We start from the raw sequence: 21233 nt of genomic DNA, 5'->3' as shown, positions 1-21233 counted from the left end.
CAACTCCCATCTATGTGTTAGTGCAGGTATTGCAGACTCTCATCCATGCCATGCCCTCACCCTGGGTCAGAGAGCTCAGTTGAAACTTTCCTGAATCAGGAGATCCATGAGATTCATGGCATCCTCACAAGCTGTTGGCACCCTGAGCAGTGCCCAGCCAACTCACTGTGCAGCAGGGGCACCTCCCTGTTCTGCGCCATCCCCTTCCATCTCCACTTCATCCTCCTCTCTCACTTCCTGCTCCTGCTTCTTCCCCTGATGAGTTGTCTCCTTCTAGGGCCTCATCATCCTCAAGGTCCACAGCTCTCTGCAGGGCTATGCTATACAGAATGCAGCAGACCATGACAATGACTGAGACCCTTACAGAAATGTGCTGCAGGGCACCACCTGACTGGTCCAGGCACTGGGAATCACATCTTCAGAAACCCGAATGGCCTGCTCAATGTTGTCCTAGTCAGCAGCTGGCTTTGGTTGTGGCACATCTGTGCCTTTGTCTGGGGCTCCCATAGAGGGGTGAGTAGCCATGTTTTCAGAGGTATCCCTCGTCCCCTAGGATCCATCCACATGCTTTGAGCTTTGGAGTGGACGGAGGATGAAGAAGTCACAGCAGCTGCCAGCAACGTGAGTGCACACATGGAGGAAGCTCTTGTTGTGGCTGCAGATCAGCTGAACATTGAGGGAGTGAAAACTCTTCCTGTTGATGAATCTGACTGACCGGTCTCTGGGTGCCCTGATTGGCACATGGGTGCAATCGATGATGCCCTGAACCTGGGGAATCCAGCGATGGCGACGAAACCCAATGCCCTCTGTCCCTGCGAGGCAGCATTTATCTTGAACTGAATGCACTGTCCAGCTCTGACAAAGAGGGCATCAGTGACCTGCGAGATGCCGTGGTGTGCTGTCATTTGTGAGGTGCCACTAAAGTCCGCAGTTGATCCCTGGAAGGAGCCAGAAGTGAAGAAGTTCTAGGCCACAGGTACTTTGACGGCTACTGGCAGGGCATAGCATCCAGTGCTGTGAGGTGTGAGATCTTCAGCGACAAGGTGACAGACGTCTGTGCCCATCTGCCTGGAGTGACTCGGTCTCCTGTGGCACTTGATTTTAGTCATCTCCAGATAGCAGATAGCTCCAACTTCAATGGCAGATCCTGTGTTGACAGTCTGACATCTGTGTCCTTCCTGCTACTCTTTCCTCTCCTGTGCCCTCCTGCTGCTTGGGGATCCACCATTCCTGAAGAGGATGTTGCCCCTCATTGCCACCGGCCCCAAAATCTGACCGTCGTGGCCCACATTGCCAGCTGCAGCCTGCCTTCTGAGCAGGTGGCCACCTAATTGTGATTGGCAGCCTTGACCCATGCTCTTCTGGCCCTGCGATGCCAGGAGATTGCCAAGTCCATTCAATGCATGAGCACTGAGTGCTCACTCTCCCTGCCACCTCTGCAGTGCCTAGGGCACCTCCTTTTCAAAGGCCAAATCCCTGGGCTGAATTTAACGGGGACGGGCTAGGAGACAGGTGGGAGGAAGCCCATAGAATTGCAATGGGAGGTGGGGGGCGGGAGGGGCAGAGGGCCCGTCGCCTTCCTGTCGCACTGCAATTTAGTCAGAGTGTGATAGGCCGATGATGGCCTTCCCGCTCAGAAGCCAATTGAAGCCGTTAAGAGGCTTATTATCAGACAGTTAAGGGACTGTTCCTCCGCCGCTGGGATTTAACCAGCGGTGGGGGTGGGGGAGCCTCTGCCACGTGGGAAGGCCGTCCAGTGAAACAAGGTGACCTCCCTGCAGGGTTGTGGTGGGGAGGCCCTCCTCCATGGGAAATTTATGTCCCACGGAGGGCCACCAGTGGAAAACAACCCACCTTCCTGAACCTACAGCCCCACCCCCACTGCACTCAATGCCCACCCTCTATCCATCCATCGCACGGGCCTGCCAGACTGGATCCCACCTCACTTACTTTGGGTCTGTCTCCAGCACTGGATCTGGTTCTAAGGCCTCCTGCAGTACCGGCAGTGGCCACCACTCCCAGTGGTCCTGCCAATACTACTGAGCTGCTGGTCCTCCTTAAAGGGGCTGGGATCCCGGCGCCTGGCTGTTAATTGCCCAGGCACTGAGATGGGGTTCCCACCACCTTTTCAGCCCAGCACCAAGAGCCCTGCCAGCTCCACTAAATCCTGACCACCCCCCACCCAACCATTGCCTGCTATCTTCTTATCGGGTTGGGTGATTCCTTGGAGCAGTTTTGACTGGCTACGAACTCTGTATTTGCCCTTCTTTAGCTAATCTGCAATCAACAGCATGCATCCCCTTCAAAATTTCATCCTTCAGCTTTAACAAGCTCTTAACAAGCTTAAAAACTACTTTAATTGGCCTCAATAGGGAGGAGAACAAGATTCCTATCCCACCCTCCCAACAGCCTGGTTAACATTGCTGGCAATGCAAATGGCATCCTGAAACTAACACACTGGCAGGCGCCAGTATTTTTGGCACCCTCCCTCCACCCCCACCCCCGCCTCCATTCCCGCCCTTAGGGAATAAATACTCCCACATTAAACAATGGGAAATGTGTTCCTTATTGGCACTCCAATACAATTTCCTCATGTTTATATTCCCATTACTACTGAAGGTCACTTCCTTGAGGTATGCATCACTGCTACAATGGTGGGACATCGGCGGGCCCTCAGAGAAGTTGTGTAAACAACTGAAAACAGTTATGGCAGGAGATCTAGGAGAAACTTTGAGAAATTCAGGACCTGAACATCTAACATTACCTGCACTAGGTTATGAACATAGAATTATTTTCTTGAAGACTAAACTGTGATATCTGTTCCTTGCTTAGATCGATTTTAAAGTTCCTGTCACATTTGTAAAATTATACCTAACTCAGCACTGGTTGGTGTAGTACCAAGTCCCACAGACCAGATTTATTCCTTTCTCTCTGTTGTTAGTCAGCCTCAACTGGATGGTGATGAAAACACTACAGTTAGTTTCAACATGCCTCCAGGAAAGGAAAAGACAACCTTTATTCCTACTCCTGAATACTGCCCAGTCACTTCTGCTGGGTGTGAGTGTATGCATGGATGTTGGGTTGGGACAGCATTAGGCTTGGCTATGCTTGATTCTCTCGATTCACATTAAGGATGTTAATTTCAGATAAGTACCGAATGGCAGCTAAAAACTATGGATCCATACCCAGCACAAATCAACATATCCTCAGCAGAGAGATTCAATCAAAAAGTACCACTCAGAAATAAAGTATATGTGATACATGTTTACATTTGACTTCATGTTGGTAAGTTGAAACTGGATAAAACATCATGTCTGTGTTCTTCTGCTAAACTTACAGTGAAGTCAAGTCTTTGGCCGGAATTTTACGCCACCCGTGAGCCGGATGGTGGCGGGGGCGGTGGTGCGGTGCGGTGGGGTGGCGTTAAATTGAGCAGGAGGCTCTGGGAGGCCTTCCCGACCTGCTCCCGCCTGCGCCCTATGTGGGCCGGGGGCGGGGTGTGTGTGTGCGATAAACAGGCCACCAGCCCCAGGCCAATCAAGGCCCTTATGTGGGGGGAGGGGCCCAGACAAATGGGCACAGGGTTCCCGACTGAGGGCCATCCCCGCTTCCCCAACCACCAAGACCTGAGACGCCCCCCCCTTCCCCCCAACCGACCATCCTTGCCTCGCCGGGGAGCGACCGATTAGCCCGGGGAGGCAACCCTAACTTACCTGGACTCCTGGCTCCATGTCCTCGGCTGGGCTACAGTCCCAGCAGTGGCCATTGCTCCCGACCCGATTATTGGCCAGCAGCTCAATGAGGCGAGACTTCCTCCCTCAAGCGGGTGGAAGTCTCGCCTTGGAACAATTAAAGCCCGGGGACCCGTAAAATGTGGGTCAGATCCCCAGGCCGGGCGGAAGTGGGTTCGCCACCAAGTTTTATGTCAGTGGCAAGCTCCCGTCTGGCCGACGTAAAATCCAGCCACATGTTTTTAATAATTGCGGGCATTTTTTTCTGTACTATCCTTTGTCCTGCTGTTGTTTGGTTGATTGCTTCACATGTAATAAAAGTTTGAAGCTCATTTAATTGCATCTCAATTGAAAACCAAATCAGCTGCTATAGAGCATTAGAAAAATAAAATTTTATCAAACGTTTGCATTCATAAGCACAGTTTTCATATAAAACATCTGAAGAGGAATCAATAGGTGTGAATGAGTCGATCTACATTTTTTTTTATAAAAGTTTATTATAGGCAATTGAAGGAGACTTTTACATCTATTAGACATTACAAAGATATACTGGTGTTACAGACTTGGCCTACCTCCAACTTCCAAACTGATCAAGAATACAACAGTATGCATCTATGAAGCAATTGTAACTTTTTTGGTTCAGCACAATCTTAATATATGTTCAATAGTACCAGATACTGGTATATAACACTGATATAATTATGAATCTAAATTATACTTTTTCCCTAAAGGTTTAACAAAATCAAATTTTTGTTAATTCATTAGCAGTTATCCTAACATACTTAAAGTTAATCAAATATTGCCATCACCATTTCTATGCTGACAATCACCATTGTAAATTTAGGAACAGAAAACGGTTTTAAAGGAACACAGTTATATGCATGTAAAATTAACTCTATTTTCTTCAAATCTGTGACCAGTGACTATGTAGTTACTTGAGAGATGCAAATTGAATTTTGAAAAAAATTTAATAAAAATCACTGATAACATAAACAGTGGTACACTCTACCACCCTCACAATATAAATTGTATAAGACAAAAATAGGCGAATATACACAGACTACTGATAAATATATTGTAAAGCATTAAAGTATGTCACAATGTGATTAACTTTCAAGTGAAAAATGTCATGTGATATAGGTGCAGGTAGAAATAGGAAGACTTGTTAGATACTGCATATTATCAATGAGATAGTTGTATGAAATACTGGCAAAGCATGCAGAGACTTGTTTATAATAATTTGTAGAAATGCATTAATTCTGAAAAGGTAATGCCAGGTTTAAATGATCCACTCTTCATCCTACAGCTCTTGATTTAACATCACCATTTTGTATCGTGTTCAAGAAATAGACTTGTATTACACTTCAGATGATACGCTTCAAACATATCTATGTAACCTGGGAGGATAAGAAACAACTACAATTACAGTTAGAGATAAAGTTGAAATAATTGCTAATATTCAATTGGTCTATGCCAGTTTTTCATTTTCAAAACAGTAAATGATAAAGATTTCCTGTTTAAAGCAATATTTAAATTGCTGTTACGTTTGAAAAAATAAATGCCCCAGGTAAAACTTGGAGGTGGATAAGGAATTGTCTGAAAGAGAGGAAGCAACTGATAGTTACAGCAACTAGTTGCAGGAGTGATATCAGGTTGGGTTGTTGTACTGAGTCGCATATCTCTAAGATCGCTACAGAGCCCTTACTGTTTAAGATCTACATAAATAACCTGGATTTCTAAACTTAATGCAAGTTACTCTTTCTTGTAGATACAATTAAATATGGCGGGGGCACAGCCAAGTAATTACGGAAGAACTTAAGTGAATTTTGGAATTGGGCAGAACTATGCCAAGTAAAGTTCAACACAGATGAGTGCAAGGTCTTACACATTAGAAAAAAAAGGGAACAAACTAGTCAATAATACTGAACTAATTAGAGGAAAGATTGAAAGAAAGTTGGAAATTATATTACAGTCAATAGTTGCCGTAATCCAGTCACTGCAGAAAACCAACAGAAGACTAATCTATGTTGCCAAATCAGTGGAGGATTAGTTTGAAGACATCAGGCCAAATATTTGCAATCCTCTGCTCATTCATACTTTGAGGACTGCATTCACTTCTTGTTGGCGGCACAAAAGAGACATCCAAGTCCAGGATGCAGCAGAGAAAAGGGCCACAAGACTGACTGCTTATATTAGAGGAATGAATTATGAGCAAAACATCATTTGTTTCTGTTTCAAATGAACTGAGTGAGAGATGGTTTCATGCAGGTGTTCATGATATTAATTGGAGTAGAAAAGAAGTTTCAAAGTAAACCATAACTGCAGCATAAGGAGGCTTATGTACTAACTAGTAAACAGATTGCTGTTATAAAGAAAAATGGTCTTCTAGATAAGGCAATAGGTGCAAAGACTCTGCGATAGTGGCACCACAGGTGCCTACGGAAAAATGAGTTTGCTGGGCCAAATGGCCTCTGATATCTCGACATATCTTTGTCTAACTTAAAACTGATTCTAAAGGGATGATTCTAACTTTGTCAGCCTGGCAGATACTAGGCAGGCAGTTAAAATTATCTAGTGGGACTTAACTGCTGAGGTCCTGCTCTCCTCCTGAAGGTTATGATTTCAGCCTACATTTCTGAGGAGATGGGAGGGGCATCTGCTGGAAACTGGCAGAGTGCTTCTTTAAATTTGCAGATCAGGCTCCGATGTCTATTTTAACTAGAGGTCCGCACAGGGAAGCTGTTTTAGCTTCCCTACCAGGACAACCGTCTCGGCCACGTAACTCCTGTCATCTGACATTCTGCTCCCATCTGCTGACCAGCTACCACTTCCTGCTGATTTTGTCTGGGAGACTGATGGGGCCTATACAGATGGGGCCTAGAAGTTAAAATCTCCTAGGCTTCACATTGCTGAGATGGGGCAGTCTGCCCTCTGCCTCAGCCCCACCCTTGCAAGTGACACCCACAGATAAAATTGGGGCTTGAGTTTTCTTTAACGTTTCACAAAATGAAATGTCGTAAAAGATAAATAATCAAAGAAGTTAGTTTGACAAACAACTTACATTTAGATAGCATTTTTAACGTAGCAAAATGTCTAAAGGGCGTCAAGTTTGAATCTAACTTCAATACAATTTAGTTGTCTTAGCAGCAAAGTTTGGGCAACATATAATCTGGTTATTACATCATCCTCCGAGGCAAATCTCAAAACATACCCACAAAGAACTTGCCTTGCATCAAAATCACTTAATATGTATCATTTTCAGCATACTACTGAAAAATAAACATCTAAAAATACACTCTTCCAAGACTGGGTAAACATAATAGTATGAAGGGAAAGCACAGGAGTTTTAAAATGAGTAACAACGGGCAGGCGATTCCTCCCATTAAAAATTTTGTTTAGTGCTGCTCATACAGATTCCAAAGCATTATCATTGTTTCTTTTCATCATTAGAACCTCTTATTACTGCAACTGGAACATTTGATGTTTGAGTGTATTAGCTCCAATGTTAACTAGATGCAGTTTGCAATTACATTATGAACCCTTCATTTGAAGATATAGATGAAAAAGAACAAATAGAACTTTCTTGAGTAAAAATCCTTTTCAAAACTTAGACCATCACAATTCAGTGCTATTTCTAATTTTAAAAAGATATTTTTTGAAAAAATGTTAGAATTGAAGGAACAAAGGGGTGGCTCCATAAAATATCAAGTAGAATGCAAATTGTATTAACATTAATCTTAAGCGTTTATTACGCTATTTGCTCACTTGACTTAAAAAGGTGCAAGAAAAAGATGCAAGCAGAATCAAGTTAAAAATCCATACAAGGAAGGTATTACCAGATAATGTGGAAAACAAAAAGCTTTTTTGGCACTTCACTGGCACTATACGTTTATGATCCAAATCAAAATATCCAGTTCCTTAACGTCAGCATCTGCTATCCAGGGGATCAAGAGAGAACACAGTGCCTTCAAGAGTTAGTCCCATTTTGAACCCCTCCTAGAAAATAAAAAATAAGGAAATGTGCTATAATTATAGCAAATAGTTGCTTTCAACAACATGCAGTCACCATTTAAATAATGAACAGCAGTCAAAACTCCAAAAAGAACCCATATCATTTTGTGGCATGATTGTTTTGCAATCTACCAGATTTACTTATCAAGCTGTGAAAAGATCTACTTCAAAGAACAAAGAAAGACAGAACAAGTTAACCATAACAGCAATCATTTTGTCCATCAAGTTCAGTGGACCATTTATGTGAAGGAGCCTGCAAAACCAATGCGAACTTGTTGGGGATTTAAATTCTTGGAATTGGAGGCAGACACAAACAAAGTGCATTTATGAGAGACCATCATGCATAAAAATTTACTAGTACTCTCCTGTGTATTCTGGGATCAGGAACACTGTTTAACTGCTATGATCAGCGCAGCAATGATCTAAATAGGTCCCAAGGATAATTAGAGGCGAATTATTGTTGTTTGCTACTTCTATAGTTTGCTACCTACTTGGTTCCTTTCTGCGTTAGCTGAGCAATCTCTCCAAGTTATCTCACGATCAGAAAAACAACAGGAGTTAACTGGGATTCTTTTCCTTTTTGTACACCTTTTTAAAAAAAGACTTTTTGGTTATGATTTGATGCTGTTTTGTATGAGACATGATATTTGTAAATTGGACACTCAAGGGTATAGTTCCCTTTGGGTTGATCAGCTAAACTGGTGTAAAAGATGGAAGAAATGTAACTGCAAATTGGGTCCAATGCAAATTGACCTTCTGTGATCTTTTGAGCTTGTTTAAAAATCATTGCGCTGGAAGCTGGGCTTTCCTACACACTGGCCGCATCCCCAGATTGAATTAATCACCTTGGCAAGTTTCTACAAATTGTACACCTTTGTGGACCTTCAAGAAGCTCTTAAATTTAAGGGTTTTTTTAGCCATAAGGGCAGCAATAGGCACCTTTTAAAAGCTTCCAAATATTAAATAAAAATTAATTTACTAAAAAACTGATGACTGTACTTGAATAAAACTGAAAGTTTTCTGACATTTTCAGTCACTAAAAATCAGTTACTCACAGGTGGTAGATGAGGCACCTTTATTACAAATGCTTATTTTTTGTGATAACCTCATTTTCAGCTGTATTAATCAAACTGCACTAAGTTGCCAAAGAGAAAAAAAATTGTGTTCTAAAATGCTGCTCAATTGCACTGGTTCATGGAAGATTTTATGTTCGGCAATACGCAAATTAATTTGAGCAGACAACTAGCACAATTTTGAGCACTACTTGCACCTGGAATGCAAATTGTACCCAAAGTGGAAACTTTACCTCTCAAAATTTGTATTTATGCTCGTGAATCTCCAGTGGCAGTGCTCATGGAAGTACTGTTTTATAAGGATAGCAACATACACCTTATAGAGTGCAGGTGTGTATTTCCTTAAGATCAGAAAGAAAGAATGAATGAACAAATTTGTATTTATAAAGCCCCATTCACATTTTCAGGGCATGCCAAATGCCAGGCAATGGGTTGCTTTTCAGGGTAGTGACTGTTATTTTGTAGACAATTGCAGATAATGCAACACCAACTGTGCACAAGTCCCACAAAGAGCAATGAGAAAAAAGACCAGCTTATTATGGTGGCATTGGACGAACCAATAAATGAGGCTAGGACACCGGGAGAATTCCTCTACTTTTCTTTGAGTGGTGCTATGGTCTTTTACATCTAAGTGAACAGATAGACAGGGCATCAGTTTTGTATTTCATCCAGAACAGTCACCTCCAACAATGCAGCACTCCTTCCATACTGCAATGAAATGGCAGTCAAGATTAATGTACAATTGATCTGCATTTGAAATGTATAGTGGATTCACTGAAGAGACCAGGTTGCAGATGAGAACCCTGGCATTGTTTGATTGATAGATAAATTAACAATTTGTAAACATTGAGAAACCAATAGGTTCTTAGAGAGAGTGTGGAAACACAGAACATTTTAAGATTCTTTTGCATCTGTAAGAAAACAAGAGTGAAGTATAGGTGTTGGAAAGTGCATATATATCTTAGATGAATCAGAACCTAAAAAGATTAAACTTTCCCAAATGTATACCCAGCTTCATGCTGTTCAATTGGTTTTACATTGATTTAATATATTTCTATATGGTCTGCTGTAGCTCTTGAGAAAATGGAACTCAATCAGATGTGGTAGAATAAATGTATCGCATAAATTTGTCCCAATCTTGGCTGGGACCCCAGTTCTGCTAGGAATGGGCAGGTTAATCGAGTAAGACCATACATGATGCGATATTGCTTTAACTGCTTGAGTATTAGTTAACATACAGTAGAATATGTAAATAGTTTCGTATACATCATCACAGGAAGTGATGTAAGCCAACGTGTGATATTACAGTTGGACCAATGTTAGTCAACTGTATGCATCTGTATCTTAGAGCTCTCCTGTAAATCTGTTATTTTGTAAAAAAAAGAACCCTTCATTCAATTTACCATTCAGCCTCAGATTGTTTGGTATGTTTGTGCTGAGAAATCAATAACACAATATGGTGGCAGTGGAACACAACAGAGTAGCAGTAATGCAGAGGTGCTCAATATGCCAGTAACAGTGTTCAACAGTGGGACGGAGATCACCAGTGCAACATCGAGGACGACTGTTTCTCTCGTGGAAAGCCATAAGGCTTGGAACAACACTGCAGATCATTGGAGGAAGCGGTGGTGGTGTGACACAGGGTCAGATTCGAAGACCATCCTCAAAAAGTTGATACTCCGGGAAAGCGTGAGTGCTCAAAGGGGGGTACGGCACTGCCATTATGCATCGTGGTTTTTCTGCCAAAAAGCTTCATGGGTGGAGTCTCCCTGATCACAGACTGAAATCCCATGCTGCAGTCACAGAGCTCAGGACATGGCAGAGATCCAACACTGCAGGCATAGCAGATCGGTTACATTTCCTTCAAGGGAAGCTTTTTTAAAAACAACAATTAAAGGGGAAAGCTCTAGCAGAGAATTCCTGTAAAAAAGAAGTTTGACACCATGACCACAAAATACCTAGTAATGAACTGGAAGGTTCAAGATCTCCTCCATGAGTTCCAACTCTTTAAACAGCATGGAGTTATGCTTTTTTGATCTTTCAGTCACAGAGCCTGACAAACAAGCAATTAAGATAAAAGTTGTGATTGGTAATGAAAGACTCCATCGCATCAATATTTCTGGACTGTCAGAAACAGACCAGAAGGACCTATCGAAACTTTGGACAATATTAGAAGACTAACTGAAGGTCAAGTTAATTTCCAGATCCATCAGTTGGAACCGTGGCACACAGACAACAGCCCAAAGAAACCATTGATCAATTTGTCAGCAGATGCCAGGAGAAAGGAAAAGTCTGTAATTTTTTTCAGATGCAGAATTGTCTGAAAGGATAATGGAGCTCCTTATTGCGTCAACCCAATAGAGGCATTCCAAAAAGACCTGTTGGATAAAGGAAAAGGATAGGACACCAAACATCTTCTTAAGGAAGGAAGGAAGTACGAAGCCATGGCTTCAAGCAGGCAGCATATACATGCGCTTGGAGCAGCAACAACCATAGGCGAGGTAGCCAAGACATCCCTACAGGGCAATGCATGTGGCAAGTGCAGTCTGTTGCACCAGGCAAGAAATTGTCCTGCATTCAGGAATACCTGCAAGGCATGTGGTGTAAAGAGGCACTGAGCAAGATTGTGCAGAAGGTCTGGCAATGGAAAAGCAGTCAGAAGCCACAGCTCAATAAGAAACAGACACCGCCTACTGGAAAAAACAGAAAGGAGTTCACAAAATACCAGTTTAAACAAAAGCATGTCCATGAGGTAGGTAAGGACCTGGACAGCAAAGAAGGCACTGAAAGCAAACAAGCCTTTCACATGGTGGCAGTTGTTCACCACATATATGCAGTTACACAGCTGGAAGCCTTCACTACAATTGAAATCATATGCCCAAAAAAGAATGGCAAGAACAAGGTTGATACTGGGGCAAGGGTCAACATTTTACCACTTCGATACATAAGGATATTTTTATGACCAGGTGAGAATGAGGTCCAGGGTTCCCTTTCAGCCTTCACCTTGTCTTCCTGTAACAGGGTTTAATTTTAAACACACCATATTTTTAGCTCCCCCTTGGTGAATCCTTGTTCACCGCTTTCCAATTATAAGGCAAAGAAACCAGCACAAACAGGCTTTCTTCGGTTTAAAGAAGAAAAGTTGGAATTTATTAAACTTAAAACTTAAAATCTAATTCGGTTAACGCCTACCGCGCCCCACGCTAGCATGCATACACGATACACACATGCAAATAGAGACAGAAAAGAGCAGAAGAAAAATAAAGTGAAAAGGTTTGAGGCAATATCTGAAGAGTTGTTGTTACGGTTCTTCGAGCTCACTGTAGAGTCCTTGATTGTAGGTAGATCTTGCTTTTCGTTGGGGCCCAGTATTCTTCTTAAACCTTGTTCACTGGAGGAGACTTTTCTCTCTTGGGGTTCATAGGTCTTCAGTGGGTTTTGGAGTTCCATGAGAACGAGATGAGAGCAGACAGGAGAGGTGGTGGCGAGCCAGCCAGGGAGGTCTTTTCAATCCAGGAGCAAACAGCTTTCTCCAGACTCTCAGTTCAAATCTGTAAAATTCAGAAAAAAATCCAGACTGCCAAGCAGGTTAGTCATGTGATTAACTGGTTTGACCACGTCTGTTTGTGGATTGTATTGGAGCAGTGGATAGCTCCTTTGTTCCAAACACTGTCTATTAATATGCAAAAGTGTCTTTCCAGCCAGGGGCCTGGCAACCCTTTGTCACAGGCCTTCTCTTCTTCCCAGCAACAATTTGAAATTTAATGTCCATGTGGTGAAATTAATGTGCCTGATTCTTGGCAGGTGAGGGGGCCTGCATGACAATATGTACCTGACGCAATGGGAATCTATGCTACAGGCAACTAGAGCTAGACATACTGCATATAATGGCTCATCAATATGCTGCATGGGAGCACTGACTTTGGAGTGCAGATAGAGAAATTCTGCATGGTCACCGCAAGTCCCTATGTAGTTAATAGCAATGGTCCAGTGGTAGCAGGACTACATGCATGCAGTAAACTCAGAATCATGACAATTCACGAGGCCAGTACTGTGCCAGTGCAATGCAACCAAGGTAAATGTTGATCCCATTGAGTCCATTCAGGATTTACAACAGAAGTACCCGGATAGATCTGATATGATGGGCAGTTTTAGAGGAGATGCTGTTCTTTATTTGAAGAACAATGCCGTTCCCTCCATAAATCTACCACGGACGTGCAGCGTCCAAATCAAAGACAAGCTAACAGTTGAGCTTGACACGATGGAATGGCAAGGGATTATTTGCCGTGTTCAGCAACACGCTGATTGGTGCAGCTCTATAACCACTGAGTATGTCCAGATCCAAGAAGGTTAAACCGAGAACTCAAAAGACGCCTTCACAAATTATTACTTTGGAGAGTTAAATCCAGGATTTGCGAGAGCCAAGTTTTTCTTGAAGTTGGACGCAAAACATGGATACCTTTCTGAAGACTGACAGGAACTAACAACTTTCAGAATACCATTTGGAAGATATTGCTTTTTAGGCTTACCTTTTGGTCTGTCAGTAAGACAAGACCTGTTCCAACAGCATATGGATTGCATCACTGAAAATGTTCCTGGATGTGTTTGCAAAGCAGATTACCTAGCAGTCATGGAAAGTACTAAGGAAGAGTATGACAAGAATCTTCACATTCGAATGGAAACAGCCAGAAGAGAAGGTCTCATGTTTAATAGCAAAAACTATGCTGTTAATGTAAACTTTTTCAGTTCAATCTACTCTAACACAGGGATAAGACCTGATCCCAGTAAGGTTGAGGATATACAATCAATGCTTACTCCTCAAGACAAGGAAGATTTACAGAGATCTTTAGTTTTATTCAACTTTTTAGCACTGTCTATCTTGAATTTTGCTGAAAAAACATCATCACTGTGTGAGCTTCTCAAGAAAGATATATCATTTTTGAGGCACGAAGATCATCAGTATGCATTCGATTCACTGAAACAGTCTCTTTTGACAGAAGCATGTTTGCAAGATTACCACCCAAGAAAATAAACTATACTTGAGGTAACTGCTTCACAAAAGGGTCCCGGAGCATGTTTATTACAAGAATGTAGACCAATTGCATTTAGTTCCAAAAGTCTGTAACCCACTCAGGTGAACTATTCAAACATAGAACGAGAAACATTAGCACTTGTATTCGGTATTACAAGGTTTCATACATACCTTTTTGGCAAACGTTTTGTTGTCGAGACAGATCACAAGAAGTTAGCAATCATTTGGCAAAAATCACTCACCAGCACGCCACCTCAACTACAAAGGTTATTAATTAAAGTACAAGGTTACAATGTGAGATTCATTATAAACCCAGAAACCTCATGGTTACATCTGAGACACGGAGCAGGTTACCCAATCCTAAGAAATGAGAAGACATACCGTTAGATGCCCAAGTGGATGAAATCAATATAGAGCTATAATATGCGTACGATATTGACCTAATAGGATTTGGACAGAAGAAACATGAAGAGCTCCAAGAACAGACTTCCAAAGATCCTGTTCTAAAGGCAATATGGTAGCTTGTTATTAGTGGATGGCCTGACAATGCAAGAGACTTCCACACACTTCAGAACCTTTTGGCCATACTGTGATGAGTTAGGAATATCCAGTGCGTTATTTTTAAAGGAAGACAAGTGTTGATTCCAAAAAAGTTTCATCAAGATATCCTTACACAACTGCATCAAGGTCACATGGGCATTTAAAAGTCCAGATGATTTGCATGTGAGACAAATTATTGGCCAGGAATCAATGATGACATACAATGTACAGTGAGGACAAGTGATGCATGCCAAGAGCATCAACCAAACAAACACAGAGAGCCACCATCACACGAAGAAACCACCCTGACCGGAGTGATGTTGAGAAGGAACAGATGTCAGCTGAGTGAGTTATCTAACAACATCATGTCTGACATTCATGTAGTGTCGAGAACACATTCACATTCAAGTCCTATGAATGGAACTAAGAAAAATGACACGGACAATGCTCAAGTACAAGATGATTGTCAGTCCAAACCTATGAATCAAGAGGACAGAATTGACAATTCCAGATCTCAGTAAAGTTTCATAGTTACAAGATCAGGTCGAGTCAGCAGACCAGTTATACGTTTCAGAGACACTTGATTAATGAACATGAGACTCAGTACATGTGTAAATATTGTTCACTAGCATCCTATTACATTATGTACATAGCTTATATTTTATGACTGTTACGACCAGGTGAGAAAGGTATCTAGGGGCCCCTCTCAGTCTTCACCTGGCCTTACTGTAACAGGGTTTGATTTTTAAATACACCGTGTTTTGAGCTCCCCCCGGTGAATCCTTGTTCACTTCTTTCCAATTATAAGGCAAAGAAATGAGCACAAACAGGCTTTCTTAGGTTTAAACAAGATTGAAATTTATTAAAACTTAAACTCTAATTCGATTGACGCCTATGGCTACACGACGCGCCCACGCTAGCATGCATACGCGATACACATATGCAAATAGGGACAGAAAAGAGAAGAAAAATAAAGTGGAGACGTTTGAGGCAATATCTGAAGAGTTTCTTTATTATTATTCTTCGAGCTCACTGTGGAGTCCTATTGTAAGTGGCTCTTGCTTTTCGTTGGGGCCCAGTATTCTTCTTAAACCTTGTTCACTGTAGGAGACTTTCTCTCTTGGGGTTCATATGTCTTCAATGGATTCCGAAGCTGATGAGAAAGAGATGGGAGCAGACAGGAGAGAGATGCTCTCAATCCCGGAGCCAGGTGCTTTCTGACTTCAAACACTGTTTCTCCAATTTAAAACTCTCAGTTCAAAACTCTGCAACAGCCAGTTAGTCATGTGACTAAACTGGTCTGACCGCATCTGTCAGATGGGAGCAGGGACTGGTTCCTTTGTTCCAACAGTGTCTGCTAGTATGCAAAAATGTCTTTCCAGCTAGGGGCCTGGCAATTCCTTGTAACAGGCCCTCTTTTCTTCCCAGCAACAATTTGAAATTTCATATCCATGTGGTGAAGTTATGTGCCTCATCCTTGGCAGGTGGGGGCCTGTATGACAATGACATTTCCATTTAAGAAAAGCGGGATGTGACATTGCTTTAACTGCTTTGAGTATTAGCTAATATACTGTTGAATATGTAAATAGTTTAGCATACATCATCACAGGAAGTGATCTACGCCAACATGTGATATAGCAGTTGGAGTAGCTTTAGTCAACAGTAAGCACATGTACCTTACAGCTCTCCTGTTATTTTGTAATAAAGAATTCTCCATTCAACTTACCATTCAGCCTCAGATTGTTTGGTATGTTTGTGTTGAGAAATCAATATCACAACAATATGTAACTGTGCTGATTTCACATGTTTGTAACTGAGGGCCTAAGAGCAGGATCCTTCAACTTTGGGATTCTCTGCCTCCTTACGTTGATGGGCAGAGGCTTCGCACCTAGAAGACAATCCTGGAAATGTTGATGCAAGGCTGGGATCTGGTGTAACTGGGTCCTGATTAAATTTACAGCCATTCCCATGCACTCTCATCAGATTTATGGTGGATGTCCTACACAATTTTGGTGCCAAGATTTTTAAAGGATAGCACCTCATTTTGAGTGTTAGTGATCTTAAATATTTTTTGCCTCTGTTGGTGTTGCACTGTAAGGGACAAGAGGATTCCTAGCTACTGCTTCCTTACCATCTGAATACATGGGGTTGAATGCAATTATCTGGAGTTGGAGAGAAGCAATCCCTTCAGGGATCAAGATTCAACAACAACAACTTTTATTCATATACCTTTATTGTACAAAAATGACATACACAGAAGTGTAATCAGACAGAAGTGGATGCTTACCCAAAGAAGGAACTACTTGGAGGGGTACTAAAAGCTTGGTTTTAAGAAAGATCTTAAAGGAGAAGAGGTGGAGAAATTTAGGGAGGGAATTCCAGAGTGTAGAGCCTAGATAATTGAAGACTATTTGTGAGGTAACGTAGGGGTGGGTGGTGGGGAGCAGTGGTACATAAAACACAAGATAAGATGACTACAGATTCCGGGACAGATTGTAGGTCAGGGCGAAGTCATAAAGTGAATCAACAAGTAATGAGAATTTAAAAATGGAGGTATTGGGAAGTGGGAGGCAACAGAGATCAGCATGGACAAGGGTGATGGCTGAGGGTGACTTGTATAGGATAGGATATGACTGAAGAGTTTTGGATTAGTTTAAGTATACAGAGGGTGGAACATGGGAGGCTGGCCAGGAGAGCATTGGAGTAGTGAGTTCTGGAGATGACAAAAGGAATGAATGAGGGTTTCAGTAACAGACACACTGAGGTACGGGCAAAGGTCAGAAATGCTACAGAGCTGGAAATATGCAGTCAAGGTGATGGAGAAGATATGGGGTTGGAAGGTCAGCTGGGGGTCAAAAAGTCTCTTTCAACCTGGCACAGTAGCCTGAGAGGATTGAAATTCATGGCAACGGTATAGGATTTTATGGGAGGGGCTGAAGACAATAGCTTTGATCATCCCAATGTTCAATTAGAGGACATTGTGACTCAAGTTGGACAAGCAGTCTGCCAACACAGAGGCAGACGAGGGGCTGAGACAGGTGACGGAGAGGTAGAGCTAGATGGAACCAAGGATGGATGCTTAGGGATTACAGAGGTAATGGTGCAGGGGCACAAACAGAAGCCATTGCTGGAGATATATTGTCTACAGTCAGGTAAGTATGAGCAGAACCAAGCAAGGATAGTCCTACTGAGTGGATCAATGGAGGAGAGGCATTGGAGGCAGATGTTGTAGTTGGCCACATCAAACGCTGCAGAGAGATTGTGCAATAATCATAGTTAGAGAACGTAATTTGTGATTTTGATTAGGCTTGTTTCAGTACTACGACAATGGCAGAATCTTGATTCAAACATCGAAGCCAGAATTTTAAGGAACTATTGGAGATGGGAACGGAGATGGGGTGGACATAAAATAGGGACGGAAGACGTCAGACCGGAAGTTCGATATCTTGATGTCCCTTCTGGATTTTACTGTCAGTGGTTGGCATGGAGTGCGGACTTTGCACATCCATGAGGCGGGAAGGCAATTAAGGTATGTAAGAGCCCAACAGAGAGCGATTTTATTCAATGGGTCCAGTTTAACCAATACTGCATAGGAACTGCGGGGCTTCAGGGCCTTGCCTTGTAAAGGAAGCAACAAGGACGGGGGGAGCTGAGTGTTGGATTCACTGGGAAGCCATCAGGTGAGACAGTGTCACTTGGCAGCAAGGGTGAAGCAGGGAGGGAATTGGGAAACACTGTCAGGAGTGAGGGCAAGGTGCCAGTCCTATGGAGATCCACACCAGGGTGCCATTGAGACAGTGCCACCTCATCAGAGGTGACAAGTGAAGGAAAGTGTGGGGAGGGGTGTGCCGTTTGCTGTGAAGGCGTTGCGCTTGGGAGAGGCAACCTGTCATGGGCTTCATTCACCTTGGCCTTGAAGCCCCTGTTGAGGATGTGGAGCAGCATGGAGAGAGGGTGGCGCAGGCACAGGCAAAGGCAGGGGTACCACAGCAGCCTGGGGGCCAACAGAAGGGCCAGTCTCAGGAATGGGAGGCTGGAGAAGAATGCAGAGGGGCATGCCAACTGTCTCCTGAGTGCAGAAGAAGCTACCCTCCAGAGAGGGACTACCGGCCAAGGCTCAAGTACCTGCACGTGTCCGATCGTCAACGTCTATGAAGACTCCACCTATCCAGGGAGGTTGTCACTTATGTGCCATGATGCAGGATGAGCTGAGCCCATGGGCCTTGGTGGGCATCCGATGCCATTGTCACTGAAGGCCACCATGGCATTGAACTTCCATGCTACTGGATCATTCCAGGGATCCATTGGAGATACGTGTGGAATCTCCCAGTTTGCAACCCATTGGTGCATCAAGGAGGTCACCAATGCCCTGTTCAGGAAGGCCGGTAACCATGTGCGTTTCCGCACTGATCCAAACAGTCAAGCTGAGAGGGCTATAGGAATTGCGGCTATCGCTGGATTCCCCCAGGCGCAGGGTGTCATTGACTGCACACATGTGGCCATCAAGGCTCCCACAGACCAGCCAATGAGCCAGCAGCCTTCATCAACAGGAAGAGGTTTCACTCCCTCAAAGTACAACTGGTCTGGCTGCGACCACAGCAAACAGATCCTGCAGGTGCTGTGCATCATTCCTGGGAAGCAGCCACGACGCCTACATCCTTTGGCAGTTCCAGGTGCCAGACCTTTTGCGTACCTTTGGGGATGGATGCTTGGCGACAAGGGCAACCCACTGTGAACATGGCTCCTGACACCTGTGCAGACCCACCCAGGAATGCAGAGAGGTACAACACCTGCCGTAGGCCAACCCGAGTGACCATCAAGCAGGCCACTGGTCTGAAGATGAGATTCAGGATCCTAGATCGATTCAGTGGAGCCCTTCCGTATGGCCCCGCGAGGGTCTTGCGTATAGTGGTGGTTTGCTGTGCACTGCACAACCTGGCACTATAGAAGAGCGAGGTGTTGACCAGTGAGGATATTGTGTAGTGCAATGCCTCCTCCTTTGATGAGGATGCTGCCCAGGCAGTGCCAGAGGTAGGGCCACAGGCACAGCCGGAAAGGTGCCACGAGATATGCACAAGGGAGGCATGAAACGCCCTTATATATTCAAGTTTCCTATGAGCCTTACCACCTTCTGGAATCGCATCAATAAAGCCTGACCTTTAAGCAGCTCTGTAGTTGTCCCCTTCCTTCTGCACTGCAGCACCAAGGTGCACATTGCACAGTGGCAAGGCTGAAGTATTGAGCACCAGGGATTGGTCCCTCGCCTCCAGCCCCTTGCGAGGAAGGGTTTAAATGAATTCCCAAAAGGCACCGACAACAGAAAGGAGACGTAGTAAGTGAACATAATTTCTTTATTCTGCGTGACAGCAAACACAACACTATCGATCTAAAATGTACATTCACCCATGAACCCCTAACTGCATCTGTGTGCTCTTCTTAAATCTTTTCTGGGTGTTCCTATGTGCCCCCTGTGCTGTCAGCTGAGGTGAAGGTAGGCTGCTGACCTTGCTGCCCCCATCTTGAGATGAACTTGGTGGTCGTCCTCTGGCTGCCTCGGATCCTCTGGAGGGCCCCGGCATGCTGAGAGCCTCCTGCACAGGTGCAGGACCCTCCTCTGTCGTCAGGGATGATGGAGGTGCTGGCGTCAGAGGAGCTTTGGAGCTATTGTCCAAACCAGAATCACCCTGAGAGGAGTCCCGGATGTTGCAGGCAGCCTTTCTTCCCCACTTATAAGGTAGACTTGTACCTCCCTGCTGATCTGAGAGGGGCGTGGACCTGGTGGAGACTCCAGGTGCCTTGTCCCCCTCTCGCCTTGCCACTGCTGCATGGAGCACATGGACAATGCGATGTTGTACAAGTCTGAGCCCATCTCTGGAAGCCACTGATTGGTCTGTTGAATGTGGCTCTCTATATGAGTTGCCAATCACTCAATGGAGGAAGCCAGATGCACACAGGTCAGAGACAGTGCAGTACCCAAGGACTGAATGGACTCCTCCGTCGTCTGTGCTTGGGTACACAAAGCCTCTGGCGTTTCTACCAGATGTTGCCTTACTTCTCACTGCATCTGCAGCATTACCTGTGTTGCCGCTGAGATGCATGTCATCAGCCTGGGCTCAACATGGGCCTACTCTCCCACTGTCCTCCGACTGCCAGTGGCCTCGGCTGTCACAGCCTCTGTCAGCTGCTGGGGCACGTCTGTGCTGTGCTCACCAGCATGTGTGCCCAAACCTAACCATGACCAGATACCCACTGACGTGTGAGTATCTACGTTGGTGGACAGTGCGGGGAAATGTGATGGTGCACCCTCAGAAGCTCCCTCCACCTCCTCAGACGTGGCCGACTGTCCCCTAGTCTCCCCACCTCTTCGCTTCTGTCATTCATCTTGACCTGCATGAGAAAACAGAGGAACTGAACGGTTAGGATCTGGCCATCACGACATTCCAACCACCCCTTCAGTGCAGTTCCATTGATGTAGTGGTGATTTGCAGCAGATGCACCCTTGTGTCCCAGGAGATGCTCACTCACTCTCTGGGGTGGGCATCCCTGACTCGCCATGAGCTATGGACGGGCCGCCTTGCTGCCCTGCCAGTTCCACAGCCTCTTCCTCCATCGGGCTGAAGACATTAAGATAAGGCACTCTACTACCAGTCTTAGCACATTCTTTCTGATTGTGCGCTGTCTTTTTCTGCAGACGCAATGAAGAACTAAGTTAGTCTCCCAGCAGGGACAAGCTCAAGATCTCTGATGGCAATAGTCCAGCGGTCCATGATGGGGACACACATATGCCTCCTGCATACGGCCCCTCTCGAAGGAATGTGTGGGGCTATGCAATGACTGACATGCACC

The 21233-nt window shown here is 44.2% G+C and overlaps 1 protein-coding gene across 9 annotated transcripts in view; it reads right to left on the bottom strand.

Annotated features, from left to right (window-relative positions):
- Window positions 1-4239: 4239 nt before the first annotated feature.
- The window catches only part of gulp1b (GULP PTB domain containing engulfment adaptor 1b), a 475365-nt gene continuing 458371 nt past the window's right edge, over window positions 4240-21233 (bottom strand). For all 9 annotated transcript variants that reach the window (XM_068035589.1, XM_068035592.1, XM_068035597.1 and 6 more), the window contains one exon: window positions 4240-7727. In XM_068035589.1, coding sequence (XP_067891690.1) covers window positions 7656-7727 — 72 coding nt within the window. In that variant the 3' untranslated portion in view covers window positions 4240-7655. The remainder of the gene's footprint in view (window positions 7728-21233) is intronic.

The sequence above is a fragment of the Heterodontus francisci genome, chromosome 7, assembly GCF_036365525.1.
Source record: "Heterodontus francisci isolate sHetFra1 chromosome 7, sHetFra1.hap1, whole genome shotgun sequence".
Lineage (NCBI taxonomy): Eukaryota > Metazoa > Chordata > Chondrichthyes > Heterodontiformes > Heterodontidae > Heterodontus > Heterodontus francisci.
This window is presented reverse-complemented; position numbering and strand designations above follow the sequence as displayed.